Below are 23,366 nucleotides of genomic sequence, written 5' to 3' on the forward strand. Positions count from 1 at the left end.
GATCACTTTTTTGTGTTCTTGCCAGTTTTCATGTATCATAACTATTACTTACAATTTCCATTGATGATTTCTTTCAGGGAGAACCAGGTAGTATAATTATGTCATCACTGCCAGGGCCAAAGGGTAATCCAGGATTTCCCGGTCCTCCTGGAATACAAGTAAGCATCTGGTGATTTTCTTCTTTGCTATACTGATTAAATCAGACCACAGCATCACTTTTTTATCCTCTGCCTTTAATACTGTCTATTTTAGTTATAGAAATTATCACTTGAGGTTTGATAGATATTGCAGGTACCTTGTACGTGAAAATAAAAGTATTCTGGACCAGGGAGAATTTTAAGAAGCGCTGCTTTGTTCTTTTAACTCTCAGTCCAGTTTCCATGGAAATTTTTGTTTTGGGGTTTCGCAGCAGAAATAGGCTTCTATATTCTTATTCCTATGCTGTGGGGATCAGTAGGGTGGTAGGAGTAAATGGTCTGATTAAAAATAAAAATTGTGGGTTTCCCATTTAAGATATTAGAAGACATAATTTGTAACATTATCAGTTATATATAACATGAACATATTTTGAAAGCTAAAAGGATAAAATTTATACATAGTGAACATCAAGTATAATTTTCAGAAAAATAGTCATGTCAGCCTACACGTAACATACATGGAGACAACAATAACTTTTGCGAATTTATAGATTAGGAAATTAATTTCTTGAGGTTTATTTTTCATGAAGATTGATCCCTTTGCCAAAAATAAAAATCAGTACTTTCTAGTATTTGCTCACTAAGATACAATTTCAGGAACTTTTTTCATTACCACCTTCTCATTCCATACTTGATATAACCCATCCATATGTTCTTAAGTACTCCCAATCTTTTATCTCTTATAAATTTGTATTATGTTATATTTGAAAATATCAGAATACATGCAAAATATATGTAGGTTATGAAGCATAACAACCAAATGAACACTTATGAACCCAACACAGTGTTTAAGAACTAGAACATTACAAATAATTTTGAATCAACCTGTGGTTTCCTTGGCAGCCACATCCTTCTGCATTCTCCCAAGATGTGACTACCATCCTGGGTGTTCCATTGCTTCTTAAAAATAGTTTTATTATATATACATATATCTTTAAACAAGAGTATTTAGCTTTTGAAATAATACAAAATTTATGTGTAGTTTTCTCCAACTTTTTCTATTTGATATGTTAAGATTCATCCATATTATTGTATGTGGCTGTAGTTCATTCAGTTTCACTTCCGTATAACAGTCCTCGTTTGAATATACTAGAATTTGTTTCTCTGATCTCCTATTGTTGGATATTTGGGTTGTTTTGAGATTTTTTTAAATTACAGAATAATCCAGGATTTATACCTAGATATAAAATTACTAGATTTCAGGGCAGTCAAAATTTCAACTCCTTAAGATGCCAAATTGTGTTCCAAAACAGTTATATCATTCCCTTACCTTTTGTCCCAGTTATTCTCACTTCCTTCTTTGTCTTTAATCTTATTTATTTTTATTTTAAAATTAGAGAAGCCACCTTGAACCTAGTAGCCTTTCCCTTCCCATTTCTAGCATAAAAGCCCCACTAAATGCCCATCGTTATTGCTTTATATTTTAAAACTTCCTTACTATGTGTTTGTCCCACATTTGTTATGTACCACTGTAAAACATAAGTTTTCTAATGCACCCATTTTGTTTAGCTGAATTTCTTTATAGTTATTTAATGCTTTTATTCTTCTACATTTTAAAATTCTGCTTATAACACTTCAGAATTATAGAAATGTACAACAGAATTCTGGCAACTGAAGTTAGAATTTCATCCATTTAGTTCTTTATACAATACAGTGAGACTTTTTTTTCTCATCCTTTTCTTTACTTCCTTTGTAACAGGGCCCAGCTGGTCCCACTGGTATACCAGGGCCAATTGGTCCCCTAGGACCACCAGGTTTGATGGTAAGGTTGCTTCTGTAATTTCATTTCTCCTTTTCTTTTGATTTCTTTCACAAATATTAATATTATTTGTATTACTTGAAAGTATAATGTATTTATAGTGTTCATGATCTATAGTTTTCTTAAATTTTCTTATTTATGTGAGATTTTACAGTGTTATGGTGAACAATATATATGCTAAGTAATAGCTCCATTTTATAGATGGAAAAAATGAAGTACACAAAAGGAAAGATTTAAAATATTTTGTCAGTTCTGGCCATCTTATGAAGTCTTCTAAGGCAGTTCTTCAGTCACTTGATGAAATATGTTTCTTCAAGCTGTGGTTTGCTGTTAAAGAGGTATTCACAAAACAGATATTCACAAAAAAAATGGCTCTCATTTCTTAAGGACCTGTAACAAAACAGTAGGATTGGTGAGGGTAGTGAATCACTGTGCAATGGGATAAGGATTGGTATTCCCCAGGAAAGAAGCAAAAACTTATAAAGACCCTGAATGTGCAACCAGTTCTCTTACTTTACTACCTGTATGGTCACTTACATTTTCTACTCTAATAAATTGTAAGTACTTTTACCCCTGAAATACTTAGATTTCATTCAAGTCATGTTTTAGACTTAGAGCTCTGCTGTTGCCCTCTTAAAAGGGCAAGAAAATTGTACTTCAGTCAAAGTAATTTCTCATATGCCACTCTATCGCTCATCTACCATATATTTAAGTGACAGTTTTCATTATGCCTTTATAGAGTGTACATTTTTGCTTGTGACAATTGGTCCCCTATTCATGAATGAAGGAAATAACGTTCGATAAATACTAGAAGATCTATCAGAAAAAGATTGTGATTTTGTCTTTTTTATAAATCTTTGGGAGAGGATTAGAAAACCTCTGAGTTTAGTTTGTTTTAGTTGTAGGTGTCTTGCAAAACATGAGATTCTGGACCATGGCACTTTTTCCTAACTCTGTTATTTCCAACCTTGGCCTACCCTAGGTGTATTGTTACACCTTGAATTTCGTTAACTCTTGTGACCACATAACAGATTCACTCTGTGCTTCTTAATGTCCCTGCAATTAACCCTGATTCAACAGATGAAGCAAAGTCTTAGAAATGCCACCAAGGTACAATATGTAAATAAATAGGTCAGCTGACATCAAGAAGTGATATACTTGGGCAGACAAATGCCAATTTAACTTTTCAAACCTTGAAACATTCTCAAATATACAAAGATTATATAAAATAAAACTGGACTAAAAAAGTAAACACATGCTTTTTAGAACTAGACAGTTAATTGTCTTATGGTACCTAAATTTAACGTATAATTCTGATACGATAAATTTGATGTTTGTTGAGATTAATTTTTGTATTGATTTTTGGCACGAGTGTTACTCCTCTGCCTCTACCCATCCTTGCATTTCTTCCCCCGCCCACTTGTAGCCTGTCATGAGAAGTCTCCACAATTATCTAGTTTCTTTAGATCAATTTAAATGTGTGTCTCTGACTAGAAAGCAATGAGAAAAAACCCCAGGAAATATTATTTTGAAGGGCTTTTTCAGTCCTCACTTTTTATGAAACCAAATAATTTTTTAATATACTCATTAATATAACACTTTTTTCCCTTTTCTGTGTCTTTTATTCTTAGGGCCCTCCTGGCCCACCAGGACTTCCAGGACCAAAGGTAGTTTTCTTTTTTTTTTTACATCTTTTATTTGGTGTGGATTATTTTTGTTATTGTCAATGAGATTTTAAATTGAAATCTTTCTCTTCAGGGGAATATGGGCTTAAATTTCCAGGGACCCAAGGGTGAGAAGGTGAGTAAAGAAGAAAGTTGCTTATTTAGCCCTCAGTTTTTTCCTGTCATAGTCATTTGAACTTGTGGTTTTGCTTCCTGCAACTGTCTTAGCTTACATGTTATATTATTGTCTGTTTAAACTATGAAATGTCACTTTCTTATTTTATCTTGAAAACAGGGTGAGCAAGGTCTTCAGGGCCCCCCTGGGCCACCTGGGCAGATCAGTGAACAGAAAAGACCAATTGATGTAGAGTTTCAGAAAGGAGATCAGGTGAGTATGTAGGGAGGAAATCAATGAATATCTTGCTATGAAAGTAGCATTGCATTAAAATGCATTACAAGCTGGAATAAGGTTATATGTGAAAGTCCTTTTAAAATAACAAGGATTTGAGATAATTAAAATTTTAAAGTGGCTTGATTGAGATATACTTTATATACCATACAATTCACCCATTTAAAGGGCACAATTACATATTTTTTTAGTATATTCACAGGGTGGTGAAACCACCACTACAATTTAAGTTTAGAACATTCTCATGAGCCCCCTCCAGCAAAACCCCATACCAGTTAGTTATGACTCCCCATTTCTCCCCAAACTCTCGAGCCCTGGGCAACCACCAATCTAATTTTTGGCTCTGTAGATTTGCTTATTTTGGACATTTTGTATAAATGGAATCATACAATATACGGTCTTCTCTGTCTGGTTTCTTTTACTTATTATAATGTTTTCAAGTTCATCCATGTTGTAGCATGTATTGGTACTTTGTTCATTTTTATGGCTGAATAATATTCCTATGTGTGTATATTCCACATTTTATTTATTAATTCAACGGTTGATGGGCACTTGGATTTTTCTCCATTTTTGGCTATTATGAATAATACCTTTATATACAAAATCAAGTCATGGTAAGATAGATTGTCATTGTTTTAGATGACTCTACATTTCACTGATATGCGGGGAGAAAGATGGTATTACTCTATAAAATCTTGTCGTTTTTAGAAATAATTTTCTGATACATTGCTTCTACTAGAGTAGATGAGGGGATCAAACACATCTTTTATAGAATAGTGGCTCACCCTTCAACAGAGTGTGTGCATTGTTGTTTCACTTAAATGCTAATAAGAAAGTTAAGAATAAAGGACAAATTATACTGAAACTCTACCATCAATATGTATTGGGCCATTTAAATCTCTGCCAAAATGGATGTGTGTTATATAGCTCCCAAATCTCCAAGTTTTAGGTACCCTTGCTTTTTATAAAATATTTTATAAGAATAAAAAATCATTAATACTTTTGGGACTTCCCTGGTGGTGCAGTGGTTAAGAATCCACCTGCCAATGCAGGGGACAGGGGTTCAAGCCCTGGTACGGGAAGGTCCCACATGCCATGGAGCGACTAAGCCCGGGTGGCACAACTACTGAGCCTGCGCTCTAGAGCCCGCGAGCCACAACTGAGTCTGCGTGCCACAATTACTGAAGCCCGCGCATCTAGAACCTGTGCTTCACAACAAGAGAAGCCACCGCAATGAGAAGGCCTAGCACCGCAACGAAGAGTAGCCCCCGCTCGCCGCAACTGGAGAAAGCCTGCGTGCAGCAACAAAGACCCAACACAACCCAAAATAAAATAAATAAATAAACTAAAAAAAATCATTAATACTTTAATTTGAAGTGTTTTCTTGCTATTTACCTCAAAACTTGGCTTGTCCTAAAAATTAGCTGAAATGAGCAAAGATGGCTCTAGATTTTTTGCCTAGTAGATTTCAACTTTGAATTTGAAACATCTTATTATCTTTGGTTATATTACATGAGTTTATAGTTCAGCTTGTTAAAAGTGTTCCTAGCTAGCTCTAGTGCTAACTGTATTTATATTGCTTTCCTTCTCCCTACTACTGCATAGGGACTTCCTGGTGACCAAGGGCCTCCTGGACCTCCAGGGATACGTGGTCCTCCAGTAAGTAACCTAAAATTCTTTAGCATCATTTAATGTAAATTGATATTGACACATAGTACTCCATGAACCAATGTAAAATTACTTTTGTGTGTACAGGGTCCTCCAGGTGGTGTGAAAGGTGAGAAGGGTGAGCAAGGAGAGCCTGGCAAAAGAGTAAGTGTTACGGCTACTAATACTCTTTGCAAAAAATTTTAAATGTGTCTATGTGTGTGTGTGCGCCTGCCGGTGCACATGCACATGTGTGTCATTTTCTTTTTTTCCTCTTAAATCCTGCTTTCATTGCCTCAAAATGTCATGACTGACATATTCATTTATTTATTATAACACTGAAGTCCGAAAAGTCTACTTAAGAGAGTCCCACGCAGGAAAAAGCTTGTTATATTCTTTAACCTTATATTTCCAAATAACAAATATATATTCTTACATTTCCTTGAATCCTATAGGGTAAACCGGGCAAAGATGGAGAGAATGGCCAACCAGGAATTCCAGTGAGTATTTAAAGTCTATCCCTTCCCTCAAAAAAAAAATGGCAACATTTGTACATGTTGGTAAAGAAGCAGGATAGCAAAGAAGCTTGGCTTTGGAAGTAGTATAAATGAATGGAAATTTTGCTTTCTTTCTTTTCTGAATGTGAATTTGAAATTTCTCTGTTTTTCAAGACAGATTTTTGTCAGGTTTACTGAGATATAATTTGTATACAGTAAAATGAACCATTTTTAGTGTACAGTTCTGTGTATTTTGCTAAACACGTACAGTTGTGTAACGATCTCCATAATAAAAAATAGTTCCGTCCCCTCAAAAGTTCCCTCACGATCCTTTGTAGCTATTCCCTACCCTTCCCCAAAGCCCCTGGAAACAACTGATCTGTTCTCCATCCCTATAATGCTGCCTATTCCAGAGTGGCATATAAATGGAGTCATATTGTGTATAGCTTTTTGAATCAGAATTCTTTCATATAGCATAACGCACTGTACTGTATATCAGTAATTCATTAACTTTTAATTGCTGACCATTATGTGGTTATATGGATGTACCAAGGTTTGTTTATGCATTTACCCATTGAAGGATATTTTGGTTGTTTCCGGTTTGGGCCATCAGGAATAAACTGCTAAAAACATTCCCATACTATTTTTTGTGTGAATGCAAGTTTTTTCAGTAAAAGTTTTGACATATAATTCTAATTGCTACCCAAAAAAGAGGAAAATAAAATATGCAAGTCCAGGAACACTATTTCAGGCAGCCTCAGTTTCAAGAGTATCCACCATAGATGTTAAAAGAGGTTTTCCAGGACAGATAGAAAATTTGATGAAATTTGGAGACTATTCTGAAGGAAAGGGAGCATTCTTAACAAGACTGGAAGTTATAAAGTCAGATAAATTGATTTCCAGATGATTTTCCTAAACAGGCAGTCCTCAGCTTATAAACTCTAGATTCACCAATGGCTTAAACATATAAAATGGCATAAGGTGGGGTTAAATTCAGGGCCCCAGTTACTGGCTTCCTTTGGAAAAGTGATTTAGGCAGCCATGATGTTCAGCAATTCCCTCTGATTGTTTTTGACTGATATCCCCAGGGAAAACGCTTTTCTCTGTTTGCACTGGGAGAACTAAAATTAGGTCAAATAAACATAGCCATGCAAGTGGGATCTTTTTGGGAACCACCAGACAGGTCAAAAATGACAATTCTCTGGGAATGGGGCTTTGAAGAAGCTTCAACCTGGTTCTTTCCCTTCCAGTTGCTGCTGTGCTGCTGGTTTTTACCTTGATTGTGAGCTGTTGGTTTTCAAGGCTACTGCGGAGCTGAGGAAGTGTGATGGGAATAGAGCCACAAACCTCTGTGTTCTCACCAAGATTCAATCTTTTATTTTTTTTCAAGAAACACTTCCTGGATTGCTGCAAGCCTTTGGTTAATTTCTAGAGTTCTAAAAAGGTTGACTCTGACCATTTTTGCAAGTGTCCTTGTTGCTTTCATGGAGGAGAGGATTTTTGGAGGTCCTAATTACTCCACCATTTTTGCTGATGTCACTCTGTCTTCCATGTTTTAAAGGGTTTGCCTGGTGATCCTGGTTACCCTGGTGAACCAGGAAGGGATGGAGAAAAGGTAAGAATTTTAACACTTTGAAGTGACTGGTTTTATTCCAGTTAGTACACTCCTTTTCTTGCCCAAGTTTGAGTTATAAATGAAAAAATTCTAAATAACTAGCTTTTGTATTCAAAACATACCTTCTTTATCCATCTTTTGGTGTTGCTCCCTTTTCTGTTATACCAGTTCCTCTAAATTTTCACTCACTATCCTAAATCACAGTCCATGTGATAGAAATACATGGAGAAATGTTTAACTTTAGCATTTCCATTGTTAAAAGTTGATGCCTTTGCTTTGAGCATGTATCGGCAAAACTTTTGTTCTCCAGAAAGAGGATTCAGCACTATTTTAGTCAGGTCCTCATACTAAAAAGGCTTATATAGTTGTGAATTTAGAATGTTGCCACTAAACATTTCCATTCTCTATGCAGTTATTGTCTGGAAGTCTGTGGCTAATTCTTTGTTGTTTTTTTCATTTGGCTCTGCAGCCTGACTGAAGTCATTTATTTAGCAGCCTATTTTAAAAGTGACTTTGAAAGAATGTATGAAGCACACAGTTCTCCTATTTATAGCAAATCACAAAATATCCAGTTTTCCAATCTCTCTGGTCTTTAATTGCTTTCTATGAAAACCAAAACTGAAAAGCTTTGTTCTGCAGGCAAGGAGGGAAAGGTGTTACAAACTTGAACGTACCCAGAGGGCACACGTTTTAATGGTGGTTTATCTCTAAACTAGATCCAAGTTCTAGCTTGGCTTTAGAGGCACAGCTAGAATAAAGGAAGATAATAAATACTCAGAGAATAGAATTTTGTTTTTCTAGTGTAAGTAAAGTTATAGGATAGAGTATCTTCTTAAACTAAAAGGAGTTTATAGATAGATGAAAGGTTCCTATGAGCAAGTCTAGAATGAGAACAGAGGTGTGAGAGAGATACCTATTCTTGGGTCTTGGCCAGTAGAGTAACAGTTGAATACTGTGTTCTTCCTCTGTTGTAGCTACTGGTTAAGGGTAAACAGTTTTGTCTGAATTTGTCTTTCATTAGATTCTAAGAGCAAAGTCACAAAAGTAATTATGATTTATTAACTGTTCCTGATAATAGTTAAGTCCATCATCTCTAAAATATCTGTCACTGATGGAAATGACACTAAATTTATGCCGTTGACACGTTTTTTGAAAAGGAACATGGCTAAATGTAAAAAACAAAAATGTAATGATTATAGCTGATTCTAGTGCTACAAGTTTGTAAATCAGCATCTTCTTTATAGAGTATTTATAGTTTGCTGGAAAATAGGAATTTTAAAATCAAAGGATGTTACAGCTAGACATACCTTAGAAGTCTGGTCTATATATAAGGCAGAAAAGTTAATTGATTTAGTCAGCATCATAGAGCTTGTAAATCTGAGACAACATCACAGGTCTTCCTAGGCTTAGCTAAGTACTGTTTCATTACCTCATTTTGTATTTCTCTTTGAGATATTTTATTATGGATTTCTGGGTCTTTATGAAACATAGTTATCTGTTATATCTTTGAGAAAATTGATGTTTTCATGTGATTTTTACTAACCTGTTTTACAATTGTATTGAACAGGGCCAAAAAGGTGACATTGGCCCAACTGGGCCTCCTGGACTTGTAAGTTTTTTGTTTCAGTTTTTATTTATTAAATTTATTAGTGCATTTTAATTTTCATGTTTTAATTATATACTCCGTAACTTTTCCTCATAGAACACAAAATTCCAAGATCAACTTTTCCTGGCTTAAAAGTCTTTACATCCGAAACTTCAGTGATGTTGACCTCAAAGTCTTTGTATTGTTCTGCCTGTATATTAGTTCTCCATAATAAAGGTCCAAAATTACGGCATTAGGTTGTTTTGCATCATGATTGCCAAATCATTTCTCAAGTAACCAGCAGGTGGTGCAAGCGTTGCTTACATAGTTTCAAAAAAAGAAAGTGTTGAGGAACTAGGGGATTGGTCCTTTCCCCTGCAGAGCTCAGGGGAAAGATGGATTTGGTCTTAATAGGTTTTCTCAATTTGTAATTGTCTGATTCACACCTCTTTCTTCCCTGAGTGTGTGCTTTCTAGGAGCTCTTAATCAGAAATGTAGGAAACTGCTCTGTAAAAGAATACTTGAGGGGTTTACAAATCTTCTGTCATGTTTGCATTCACCATGAAATTCTAGTCAAATATATTTTCATTCTTATTAAGAATAAAATGTCACTGTTGCAGTTGACATATTGGTTTTACTATCATTGAAATTTGCTAAGACTCTTGACTTTCGGCTGCACTGAAGCTGCAAAGGGTCAAGTGCCTATAAAACCTATATGTTCAGACATTTGAATAACATTAATTATTTTTGTCCATAGTGAGTATCAGATATTGATACTTGGTACTTTACTAAATCTAATGAGGAGGTACTTAAAGAAGATCTTAGACAATTTTTATTCACTTGCATTTTAAAATCAGAGTTTTACTTCTCTAAGAAGCAATTTCTCTGAACAATGAAATAAAATTTTGATGAACATCAGAAGAAATGGAAAATTTGAGAGTGCATTCCAATCCAACAGCTCACTTCCCCTTTTGAACTACTATCCCAATTCTAGGTCCCACAAATTTCAGTGTCCATTTGTCTGAATATTTCTTATATCTAAAAGAGCCAGGATAAATATCTCACTTTGCCAGTAGGTGATGATTTCTGTCTCAAACTGATAGTTTCTTAAATGTAAAGCTTACTTTACCTTTATAGCTCTATGAAGTTAATTTATTTATATTTAGATTATTTAATGTCAAATTATTTAGGCATAAGGGTCTAAGAAGATAGAAAGGGAATGATCAGCTAGTTGATTTTAATTAATAAAGCCTTCCTGGTAGAGATGTGTTTTCTTTTTTTTTTCTTTTTAAGAAGAAGAAATAAATATGGGTTGACAAAGAGAAAGATTGGGGGAAGGCATTATAGATGTTTAGAATGGCATATTCAAAGGCAAAAGCAGGAATCTGCAAGATGCATGAAGTGATTATAATCAGATCTCACTCTCCTAAAAGGTCATTCAGGACGTGAAACAGGTGAGAGAGGTATTGGGAGTGAGAAGTAACTTGACAGAGTCCAGGGTTAAAAGTGACATCAGATATAGTAAGAAGTAGTGAACAATTTTGAATCCTTTAACAGGACAAGTAACACAGAAAAATTGGTTCTTGAGGAAGTGTGTCCAAGTAGTAGATTTGGATTAAATGGGACAAGCTCAGAGTTGCTTCTGTTAGTCCAAGTGTAAGGTAAGGATAGAAGCTGTTGCAACAGGAAAGAAGGGGACACGTTGGAGACACCTTTTTAGTAAAGAATTATCAGGCTTAGGTGATTGGAATGAATCGAATGTGAATTATAAGATAAGAGATATCAAACATAATTCTAGCTCTGTAAGTCTGGGGCTCAGGAGAGTGGTAATATTAGTACTGGCACTGAACATTTTCTAATCTGTTGAAGCATAGAAGTAATATAGAATATGACTCACAATCTTCGTAAGTAGTCTTGAGGATTTTGCATCTGAACACCTTGTGACAATGATACACTGTAATCATATATAGCTGCTAGGTTATTTTCAGAAGAACAAGTCTCTTCCTCTTTGAATTCCTTTATTTTTTTCTTTCATAATAAAGGTGATTCCTAGGCCTGGAACTGGTGTAACTGTAGGAGAAAAAGGAAACATTGGGTTACCTGGCTTGCCTGGAGAAAAAGGAGAGCGAGGATTTCCTGGAATACAGGGTCCACCTGGCCTTCCTGGACCTCCAGGTAAAAGAGATTGTACTTAATCTGTACTTAATAGCCCTGAATTTATAGTATATTTACTAATCCAAGTATACAGTATTATCATACTAGTTCCAGGGTGAGCATGGCAAGGAAGACAGAGGTATTTTTTAATTGACAGAAACTTCTCAACTCTTACTATAGCTTTTCTTACCTGTTTTCTTACCAAGTTTGTTACCTGTACTTTAAAAAAAAAAAGAAAAAAAGCAAAGTTACTTGAATAGTGTCCTTTTACCCTAAAAAAAATACCATTTCTACCTTTTGTTATTAATAAATTACACCAAACAGTACTATGATCCAAAAATTAATCATTATACCTTTCATGCTGTTATGAAAGGGAACATTGTGCTAATAATGCCTAGTTATATAAGATTTACTGTATTTTTATATAGGAAATAGCACTATCCACTTAGAATTCCAGAAACATCTACCTAGAAATCCCCATGGTGATTTTGCTGTGCAGTCAAATCTTGGAACTCAATACTGAGTTTTATATCATTCCTTTGTTGAAGATACACAGTATAGTAGAGCATTTCTAATTTGGCCACAAACTGAGCAGTACCCTTGTTTAGCATGTTTATTTGGATGTTCTGTGAAATGAGGTGATAGTAAGGATTTATGTAATATTTGAAAAAAACATCTACAGTATCTGTCACACATACATGTATAATAAATTATGGTTACTTTTCCTTCAAAAATATTTGGCTAATGAAATATTAACATGATGAGATGAGTGACACTCAGTGTTCCTCCCAAGGAGAAAGAGAATAACTTGTGGGTCCCATTTCGCTCTAAGTATGCACTTTGGATTTCGAACTTCAAGGTAATGGGCTAAACACATACTGTGTCTGGAAAATTGAGATAAGGAATTCTCCAAGGATGTAGCAGAAAAGTTAAAGTGTTAGATAGTATGAAATAAAATTTAAGACGCACAAAGGATAAACCTAGAAGTCCCAAAATCCAGCATGAAGGAGTTCAAGGAGAGAATAGGACAAGAAGCAATATTTGAAAAATTAATGGCTGAGAACTTCTTTCTATTAAAAAATGATTCCCTGTGAAAAGGCTTATGAATTACGAAGCAAAAGTAAAATAATAGTACAAAAATACGTAACTAGACAAATTTTAGGGACATTTTAGAATTTAAGGGTAAAAAGAAATTCTTAAAAACTGAGAGCAAAGGCAGATCACCTACAAAACAGTGAGAATAAGAGGAGGATAATGGAGCACATTTTCAAAGTAATAAGGAAAAATAACTATGAATTTGAGATTCTATATTACATCAAACTATCATCCTAGTGTGAAGATGGGATGCTTAGAAAGTTTACTACCTCCAGATCTTCTCTGAAATAGTTACTGGAGGTTTTACTTCAAGAAGAAGATAATGAATTCAGGATGAAGTTGGCGGTGGGGGTGGGTAAGATACAAGAACCAGTGGTTAGGAGGGATATTGATAAAGTATTTTAAGTCTAAATAAGTATGGATCATAAAAAATAACAGAAGTATTTTAAGTAACAATATGGAAGTATAATTGTACACATGACTAACACAGGATATGGACGTACAGCGAGAATGGGGAAGTGAATAATAAGGTTTTTTGTCTTGTTAGAGGGAGAGAATATAAATATTATTAACTCTCTAAGTTTTTCGAAAAATATAAGTTTTAGGTTAAACATTTTAATAGTAACCACTAGGAAAGAATAGAAATAATATACATTACTTACTTGATGAGGAAAGAAGATGACCAAAAAGCTGGATCTATGTCACACAAATTAGGATTGGGACAAAACAGACACAGATAAACCTGAATAAATAGAAAAAGATAAATAAAATGACAAGAAGAAGTTAAAAATAAATCAGCAACTCCAATAAATGTGAAAGGACTAAACACTGATTAGTAGACAAAAACTAAAATAAAATTAGAATAAAAATATCTGTATGCTGTGCACAGTAGACATATCTAAAGTAAAACAGCATAGAAATTTTGAAAATAAAGCAATGGGAAGATATTAAGCAAATGCTACCAAAGGAAAGCTGGTTTAGCAATTCTAATACAGTGTGAAATAGAATTCAATGAAAAAATGCATTAAAAAACAGATATTTCACGTGGATAAATAGACGACTTATACCACAGTGATATAAAGGTCACTAAACTTATGCATCTAAAAATATAGCTTTGAATATGTAAAATGAAAACTGATAAACTACAAGGGATAATTTGGCAACTCCCCAATATATCAAGTAAGTGAAAAATAAAAAGGATATAAATGATTTGAGCAACACAATTAAGCTGTATTTATGGGGGAGAGAGAAAAACTGTGTGCAGCAGAGAGTGTACATTCTTTTCAAACACACATGAAGCATTTATAGAAATTGACTCTATTAGACCAGAAAAAATCTTGTAAAATTATATGCGGGCCATGCTCTGTGACCACAGTGAAATGAAGTCAGAAATTAACAACAAAAAGCACCAAATATTTGTATATTAAAGTGCATATTTCTAAATAACTCTAGAGGTAAAGAGAATACAGAAATGGAGATGATGAACTACTAAATACTAAATAAACAACCCGTATCAAAACTCATGGTACCCCTAATTTATCACAAAATTAGAGATACTGAAAATAAATGAGCTAAGTTGGAAAAATAATAAGAAATAAAACAAGCACATGCCATTTGCAGCAACATGCGTGGACCTAGAGATTGTCATACTGAGTGAAATAAGTCAGACAGAGGAAGACAAATACCATATGATAGCGCTTATATGTGGAATCTAAAAACAGGCTACCAATGAACTTATCTACAAAACAGAAATAGAGTTACAGATGTAGAAAACAAACTTATGGTTATCAGGGGGCAAAGGCGGGGAGGGATAAATTGGGAGATTGGGATTGACATATACACACTACTATATACAAAATAGATGACTAACAAGTACCTACAGTATAGCACAGGGAACACTACTCAGTACTCTGTAATGGCCTATATGGGAAAAGAATCTAAAAAAGAGTGGATGTATGTATATGTATAACTGATTCACTTTGCTGTACATCTGAAACTAACACAACATTGTAACGCAACTATACTCCAATACAAATTTTTAAAAAAAGCACAAGCAAAATAGATGGAAAAACTTGAGAAAGGTAAAAATAAAATATGATCAAGATAAAGGGAAGAGAAGGCACAAATAAAATCAGTAAAGAAAAAAGATTATTACCATAACTACAATTAAAATTTTTAGATTACAAGATAACTCTAAAACTATGTCAATATATTTTAAATTCTAGGTGAAATATACATTCCTCATGAAACAGAAAACATAAAGTAATAAAATTTTCCCGAGAAAGTAGGACACCTAAGTAGATCAATTACCATAGAAGATTTTGAAACGTTAATGGTCTCCATGAAAAAGCATTGGTTTTGTGGGTGGTTTTATAGAGTTTTATGGATGAAATCTACCAAGTTCTTGAGCAGGTGATTCTCATAGTTTATAAACTGTTTCAGAACATTTTTTTAAAAAGGAAATTCAGTTTAGCAGTATCAATACCAAACCACCAAGGAGATACACTGGAAATAACTATAGTTCAATATCACTTATGAATGTGGAAGTAACAATCTTAAATAAAATATTATCAAATCAATCCAGAAGTATATTAAACAATATGATATTATGACCAAATAGATTTTACCCTAAGATTGCAAGGATGGTTCAACATCACTGTCATTGACCACACTGACGTATTAAAAGAGGATAGGCCAATAGATGCAAAGAAAACAGTAAAATTCAATACATATTCATTTTTAAAAGGAAAAAAAAATCCTTAAACTAAGATTAGGGACTTCCCTGGTGATGCAGTGGTTAAGAATCCGCCTGCCAATGCAGGGGACATGGGTTGGACCCCTGGTCCAGGAAGATCCCGCATGCCATGGAGCAGCTAAGCCCATGCGCCACAAGTCCTGAGCCCATGCACCTAGAGCCTGTGCTGCATAAGAAGAGAAGCCACTACAATGAGAAGCCCACGCACCACAATGAAGAGCAGCCCCTGCTCGCCGCAACTAGAGAAAGCCCACACTCAGCAACGAAGACCCAACATAGCCATACATAAACAAATAAATAAATATATTTAAAAAAACAACTAAGATTAAAAGGGAACTGTTTTGAAGACCTAAATAGACATTTCTCCAAAGAAGACGTACAGATGGCCAAGAGGCACATGAAAAGCTGCTCAACATCGCTAATTATTAGAGAAATGCAAATCAAAACTACAATGAGGTATCACCTCACACCAGTTAGAGTGGGCATCATCAGAAAATCTACAAACAACAAATGCTGGAGAGGGTGTGGAGAAAAGGGAACCCTTTTGCACTGTTGGTGGGAATGTAAATTGATACAGCCACTATGGAGAACAGTATAGAGGTTCCTTAAAAAACTAAAAATAGAATTACCATATGACCCAGCAATCCCACTACTGGGCATATACCCAGAGAAAACCACAATTCAAAACGACACATGCACCCCAGTGTTCATTGCAGCACTATTTGCAATAGCCAGGTCATGGAAGCAACATAAGTGCCCATTGACAGATGAATGGATAAAGAAGATGTGGTACATATATACAATGGACTATTAGACATAAAAAGGAACGAAACTGGGTCATTTGTAGAGACGTGGATGGATCTAGAGACTGTCAGACAGAGTGAAGTAAGAGAAAAACATATTGTATATTAACACATATATGTGGAATCTAGATATTGTATATTAACACATATATGTGGAATCTAGATGAACTGGTTTGCAAGGCTGAAATAGAGGCACAGATGTAGAGAACAAACGTATGGACACGAAGGGGGGAAAGTGGTGGGGGGTGGGGCGTTGTGATGAATTGGGAGATTGGGATTGACATATATACACTAATATGTATAAAATGGATAACTAATAAGAACCTGCTGTATAAAAATATAAAATAAAATTCAGAAAAATAAAAAAGGAACTGTCTTGGGCTTCCCTGGTGGCACAGTAGTTAAGAATCCCCCTGCCAATGCAGGGGACACGGGTTCGAGCCCTGGTCCGGGAAGATCCCACATGCCATGGAGCAACTAAGCCTGTGCACCACAACTACTGAGCCTGCGCTCTAGCGCCCGTGAGCCACAACTACTGAAGCCCGTGCGCCTAGAGCCCGTGCTCCACAACAAGAGAAGCCACCGCAATGAGAAGCCCACGCACCTTCATGAAGAGTAGCCCCCGCTCGCCGCAACTAGAGAAAGCCACACACAGCAACAAAGAACCAAAGTACCCAAAAGTAAATAAATAAAATAAATAAATTTATATAAATAAAAGGGAACTGTCTTAACTTGATGACAGAATATAAGACTTGATGCCTTATGTTCTCTTGAAGCTATATACTTCATACGGGAAGTACAGGACTGTTCGGGAAATGTCATACTTTTTGGTGAAACATCAGGAGCATTCTCATTAAAGTCAAAAATCAGATAAAGATATGGTCACCAGGGCTTCCCTGGTGGCGCAGTGGTTGAGAGTCCACCTGCCGATGCAGGGGACATGGGTTAGTGCCCCGGTCCGGGAAGATCCCACATGCCGCAGAGCGGCTGGGCCCGTGAGCCATGGCTGCTGAGCCTGTGCGTCCGGAGCCTGTTCTCCACAACGGAAGAGACCACAACAGTGAGAGGCCTGCGTACCACAAAAAAAAAAAAAAAAAAAAAAAAAGATATGGTCACCAATACTGTTTGATCTTATACTGAAGATCCCAGCCAGCATACTAAGTCTGGAAAAAAAAAGAGGTGTATGGATAAAAAACAAAAAGCAAACCAAATTTTGGTTATTCACAGGCCTGTGATAATCTACCCATAGAGCCTAAAAGAATCAAATGACAAATTACCAGAACTTAGAATGTTTGCAAGGTAGCCAAATATGAGTTGCAAACTTAAATAACTTACCTTCCTCTAAACCAGCAATAAAATAATTAAACGTACAAGAGGACAAAATCCAGTTAACAAAAGTAACAGTCATAAAACTGACATTAGCAATCAAATTTACCCATGAATAAACCAAACAAAAGATGTGTAAGATCTCTTTCATAACTTTGTAAAATACTATTAAATAATATAAAATTAATAAATGGAAAGATATAATAATTATTACTTGATGCGAGAACTCAATATTATATACAGGCGATTCTACCAAAATTTAATCTTTAAATTCAAATTAATCTCATTCAAAATTACAATGGCTTTTTAAAATGGAACTGACAAGCTGACTCTGAAATTCACTTGGAAGAGTAAATTTGTAAGTGTAGTGAAGATGGTTTTAAAAAGAACAAAGATGGGTATATTTTCCTTACCAGTTTTGAAAACATTATAAAGCTGTAGTAATGAAAAAGTGTGTTAATGGTGCAGGAACAGATAGTGGAACAGAAGAAAGTCCAGAAACAGAGTCACGTTTACATGAGAACTTTGAGATGCCTCTTTTTTTTTCCTGTAAATGGCTTCCTGGTATTTCTGAGATTAAAAAATCATAGTCAAAGGAGAGTGAGTAGAGAGTTAGTTATTAGTGCATTTCCAAAAGTAATAAAGCTACTTTAAATTAGTCTTTCTTATACTCAAAGTAGTACTTACATTATTGGAACTTTCCATCTTTTCTCTAGATGTTGATTCTCATAGAAAAAACTAAGAACATAACTGGTGTTATACATTAAAGGAAGATCTTATCATTACTTAATGTCTCATTGAGACCCAAAGTAATATGTCTAAAATAAGATCATTTTGATCACTTTTAATGGGTATTTGTTTTTATCTTAGGACTTGCAGTTACAGGTCCTCCTGGGCCCCCTGGCTTTCCTGGGGAAAGGGGCCAGAAAGGGGATGAAGGTCCACCTGGAATTTCCATTCCTGGATCTCCTGGACTTGATGGACAGCCTGGGGCTCCTGGCCTTCCAGGGCCTCCTGGCCCTCCTGGCCCTCACATCGCTCCTAGTAAGCTATAGTTTTTTCCTGTTAAGTTCTATTGTTGTTTTTGTTTTGTCTTTATTTATAAGTGAATCTAGCTGAAGGTTGACATCATTCTTTGTATTTCTGATAGCTAAATATTCTTCCACTGCTTCTCCTTTTGATTTTTGGTGATTCTTTGATATTTAGATTTGTTCTTCAAATTACCACTAATATTATATCTTCCTTTTGTTTATAGGTAGTTGTATTAATGCAGAGAACTAACTGAAAATAGATCTCTTTTTTTTCTAGCCTATCAGACTTTCTCTTTGTTGTCTTCTGGATATTTTACAAAAATTGGCTTGCTGTTCTTGTTTTATCTTATCTCAGGTGATGAGGTATGTGAAGCAGGCCCTCCTGGCCCTCCAGGATCTCCAGGTGATAGAGGACTCCAAGGAGAACAAGGAGTGAAAGGTTTGATTCCCATATTCCTTCATCCTTTGAAATCATCAGCAAAATCCCCTATATCCTCCATCCTACCTCAGTCACTCACTCCCATGGTCATACCCCAAGACCACACGTTACCAGTAGTGCACACTTCCATATTTTGATTTCCCGAATCTCATTTTGTGACCACTACATCCTGTCTTTCTAGCTTACTACCTCTAATAACCTGACTCCAACATAACTTCACACTCACTGAAACCTACCAACTTTGACTGTCCCTCAACCTTTTGATGTCCTTTCTGCTCTCTTAACCCAGCTTAAATTCCATAATCAATCTCATACATAAACTCTTGACACCTTTGCCCTCCTCTCCTGCCATTGTACTCACTTCAAACAAAAACACAGCCCTGGTAATTCCAAATTACCACCTCTTCTGAGCCTGTGCCTTCTCTCTTCAAACTTCTAACACCTCCTCTTCCATTCTTATTTTAGGATTGCGACTTTGCTTTCTCCTCCACTGACCAATTGAAGCAATAACAAGAGAACTTTCACAGATTGCCGCCACCACCATATTTACCCACCTATTTGCATCTTGCCCCTATATTCTGCCTTCCTGCCTATTATTGTTACTGCTCCTATCTAAAGCAGTTCTTCTGTTTGTACAATAGATTCAGTTTCCTCTTGTTCTCCCCCAAAAATTCATTCCAGAAATTCTCGTCACTCCCATATCATCAATTTTCCCCTTTTACTGGATCGTTCCCAGCAGTATACAAATATGCTTTTTTCACCCATCTAAAAATATTTTATCATAATCCCACTTCCCCTGCCTGATACTACGCCATTCCTCTGCTTCCATTTGGAGCAAAACTCTCCAAGAATTTTCTACTCACTGTCTCTAGATAACTCTACTCTCATTTTCTCTTAAACATACTCCTCAGGACTTCACTCCCCTCCCCCAACCACTCCATAGATGCTGCTTTTGTCAAAGTCATCAGCAGCCTGTTCACTGCCAATTCAAATATCAAGTCTCAGTCCATTATTTCCTTGATTTTTCCATTCTTTAACACTTTCTTCACTTGGTTTTCAGTATATTACATGCTCTGTTTTTCTTCCTACCTTCCTGGCATATCGTATATATTAGATATAGATATAGGTATAGATATGTCTCTCTCTATATATAGATATGTCTCTTCCTATATATACTTTGTCTCTATATGTATATCTCTCCGTATGTATGTCTATCTATTACCTCCCATGTAACTACTGTCTAAATCAAAATATAAAACTTTTCCAAGACTCTAGAAGACTCTTGTGTATCCTATACAGCACTCCCAAAGGTAACCACTGTTGTATCCTCAATCAAACAGTTTGCCTAACTTTGAACTTTGTATAAATGGAATCATACAGTATGGGCTCTTTTACGTCTTAATATTTTATCTGGTTTCTTTTGCTTAATATTATATCTGTGAGGTATATCCATGTTTTTGTTTGTAGCAGTATTTTTTCACTGCTCTTTGGTATTTCATTGAATGAATATTCCTATTCCTATTCATCCATTCTAATGTTAATGGACATTTGGTCTGGGGCTATTATGAATAAAGCTGCTATGAACATTCATATATATATATATATATATATATAGTAGGACATAAGCATTCATTTCTGTTGTGTAAACCTGGTAATGGAATTGCTGGATCATAAGGTAGATGTATCTTTGATTCCATAGATACCACCAAACCATTTTACAAAGAGGATTTAGTTTCCATTTTCCTCACAACTTATTGATGCTGAGCCTCTTTTCTTATAGTCTGTACATTCTTTTTGTAAAATACCTATCTTCTTCTATTTTAATTGGGTTGTTGGATATATGTATCACAAATATATTCTCCCATTCTGTGACTTGCTTTTTTACTCGCGTCTTTTCTTGAACAGAAGTTGTTAATTAAAAGAAGTCAAATTATTAATGTCCTCTTTTATGGTTAGTGCTGTTTATGTCCTGTTTTAGAAATCTTTGCTTATCCCAAGGACCTGATGATATTCCTCTATGTTTTCTTCTAAAAGCTTTATCGTTTTTGCCTTTTACATTTCGACCTTTGATCTGTCATGGAGTCATCCTTGATTCCCTTCTTCTTTTGAATTCTATATGATCCATGAGAAAACCCTATTGGCTCTACTTTCAGATATGTCCAGAATCTAACCAATTCTCATCATGTTCATTGCTGTCACTCTGGAATGAGCTACTATCTCTCCTAGATCACTTCAGCAGTAGCCACTTATGTGTTTACCCTGTTTCCATCCTTGTACTTAGATTATATTATTAACATAGCAACCAGAGTCATCCTTTTAAAACTTAAGTCATATCATGTTGCTTTTCTGTTTAATTTCTTCTCCTAAATTCTCATTTCACTCACAGTAAAAGCCACAGTCTTTGTGGTGGCCTATGTGATATTTTATGATATGCCACTTGTTATAACCTGTTAACTGTCTGACCTGGTTCCCCTTCCTCACTGTACTCCCGCAATCTGTTCTCCTTGATGTTCCTTCTATATGCCAAACATGGCTACTCTTTCTACCTGGACTGCACTATAGTCGTTATGCACGTGCCATGTCCTTTAAGTTTTTTTAATCACGTGTCATCTTCTCAATGAGGTCTTATCCTGACCACCCTATTTAAAATTGCAACCTGCCACCCACCCCTAAGCGTATCCAATTTCACTTACCCAGCCACTGGTAGAATGTAAACACTGTGAAGGTATGGATTTTGTCTGTTTTGTTTATCAATGTATTACAAACTCCTTGAACAGTGCTTGACACATAGTAGTTGCTCAGTAAATATTTATCAAGTAAATTGATTCTAGATATAGGCTTCTCCAGCTACACTGTTAGGTAGGAATATTGTCCCTTAGTGCTAACTTCTTTAGAACCTATCTAAAGAAGGTATATGTACCCCTTCAAGTAAAATTTGTTTTTTATTATGGTTTTCTCTAGGTGACAAAGGTGACACCTGCTTCAACTGTATTGGAACTGGTGTTTCAGGGCCTCCAGGTGAACCTGGTTTGCCAGGTCTTCCAGGTCCCCCAGGTAACACATTCTTCCTCAGGGCAACCTTAAAAATATTTCTTGGCTAGATATTAGTGAGCTTATAGTTTTAAATGATGCCAGTGTCTCATTTTATGACTAGTCACTCACATCCATAAATAATTAAATATGAAATGTCACTATCTGCTGTGAAATAAATTATGCTCTTGTTTCCAGTAGCTGAAGCTACCAGCATTTTCTATTAAAGAATTTCGACAGTATTACTCCAGGAAAAATATCTTCCTTATTTTCCATATGGTGAGGAAAATAACTTATACAGAGTCAGACTTCTTTATTCCAGAAAACTGGGGAAAATGTTCATAATACCTGACCCCTGAATATGGTTTCCAGTGGCCAAGATTCTAGTCGTTGGGATGTATCACATGTTGTCATTAAGAAACGGTCTTCTACCAGAGTTTGGCAATCAACTGCCAATATTCCTCTTTATTTTTTTTAATTTTTAAAAATTAAAAAATTTAAAATGTTCTTTCTTTTTTAAAAAAATTTTTATTGGAGTATAGTTGATTTAAATGTTGTGTTAGTTTCATGTGTACAGCAAAGTGAATCAGTTATACATATACATATATCCAGTCTTCTTTAGATTCTTTTCCCATTATAGGCCATTACAGAGTATTGAGAAGAGTTCTCTGTGCTATACAGTAGGTCCTTATTAGTTATCTCTTTTATGTATAGTAGTGTGTATATGTCAATTCCAGCCTCCCAATTTATCCCCCTCCTCCCTTACCCCCCTTGTAGCCATAAGTTTATTTTCTTCATCTGTAACTCTGTTTCTGTTTTGTAGATAAGTTCATTTGTACTCTGTTTGTAAATTCCACATATAAGTGATATCATATGATATTTGTCTTCCTCTTTCTATATATAACTCCCCCTTCCCCATTTCCAACTCTTTTACTCAACTGCCTCTTGGGGTTTCCCAGGATTATATTCTCTTGAAATCACACTTCATGTCTGAGTCAGTCAGGGCTGAGAATAGATACCAGATCTCTTACCTTTCTGTCTAGTGTGTCTCCCAAACACACATTTGGTGTTTGGAAATAGATTTTCAGCAAGTCTTATAGCTGCCCCTAGAAGTTAATCATCTAGCCTTGTACTTCCAGTCTAGTGGTTTTCAAACTTGGGAGTGCATCAGAATTACTTGGAGGGCTTGTTAAAACCCAGATTCCTGGGTCCCACCCCCCCAAATTTCTGATTCAATAGACCTGGGGTGGAGGGCCCAAGAATTAGCATTTCTAACCAGTGCCCAGGTGATGCTGATGCAGCTGGTCCAGGGACCCATTTTGAGAGCACTGCTTAGTAATATTTTCTCTAGTCTTTGAGC

At 35.6% G+C, this 23,366-nt stretch overlaps 1 protein-coding gene across 3 annotated transcripts in view; it reads left to right on the plus strand.

The window, feature by feature from the left end:
* COL4A5 (collagen type IV alpha 5 chain) overlaps positions 1-23,366 on the plus strand; it is a 218,174-nt gene that overhangs the window by 117,405 nt on the left and 77,403 nt on the right. For all 3 annotated transcript variants that reach the window (XM_027089424.1, XM_027089423.1, XM_027089425.1), the window contains exons 9-22: positions 78-158; positions 1,897-1,959; positions 3,588-3,623; positions 3,715-3,756; positions 3,916-4,008; positions 5,635-5,688; positions 5,785-5,841; positions 6,132-6,176; positions 7,735-7,788; positions 9,356-9,397; positions 11,416-11,548; positions 18,377-18,550; positions 18,893-18,976; positions 21,938-22,030. In XM_027089424.1, the coding sequence (XP_026945225.1) occupies positions 78-158; positions 1,897-1,959; positions 3,588-3,623; positions 3,715-3,756; positions 3,916-4,008; positions 5,635-5,688; positions 5,785-5,841; positions 6,132-6,176; positions 7,735-7,788; positions 9,356-9,397; positions 11,416-11,548; positions 18,377-18,550; positions 18,893-18,976; positions 21,938-22,030 (1,051 nt within the window). The remainder of the gene's footprint in view (positions 1-77; positions 159-1,896; positions 1,960-3,587; positions 3,624-3,714; positions 3,757-3,915; positions 4,009-5,634; positions 5,689-5,784; positions 5,842-6,131; positions 6,177-7,734; positions 7,789-9,355; positions 9,398-11,415; positions 11,549-18,376; positions 18,551-18,892; positions 18,977-21,937; positions 22,031-23,366) is intronic.

This window comes from Aethalodelphis obliquidens, unplaced genomic scaffold (genome assembly GCF_003676395.1).
Source record: "Aethalodelphis obliquidens isolate GAN/ISIS:26980383/991018 unplaced genomic scaffold, ASM367639v1 scaffold66, whole genome shotgun sequence".
Classification (NCBI taxonomy): Eukaryota; Metazoa; Chordata; class Mammalia; order Artiodactyla; family Delphinidae; genus Aethalodelphis; species Aethalodelphis obliquidens.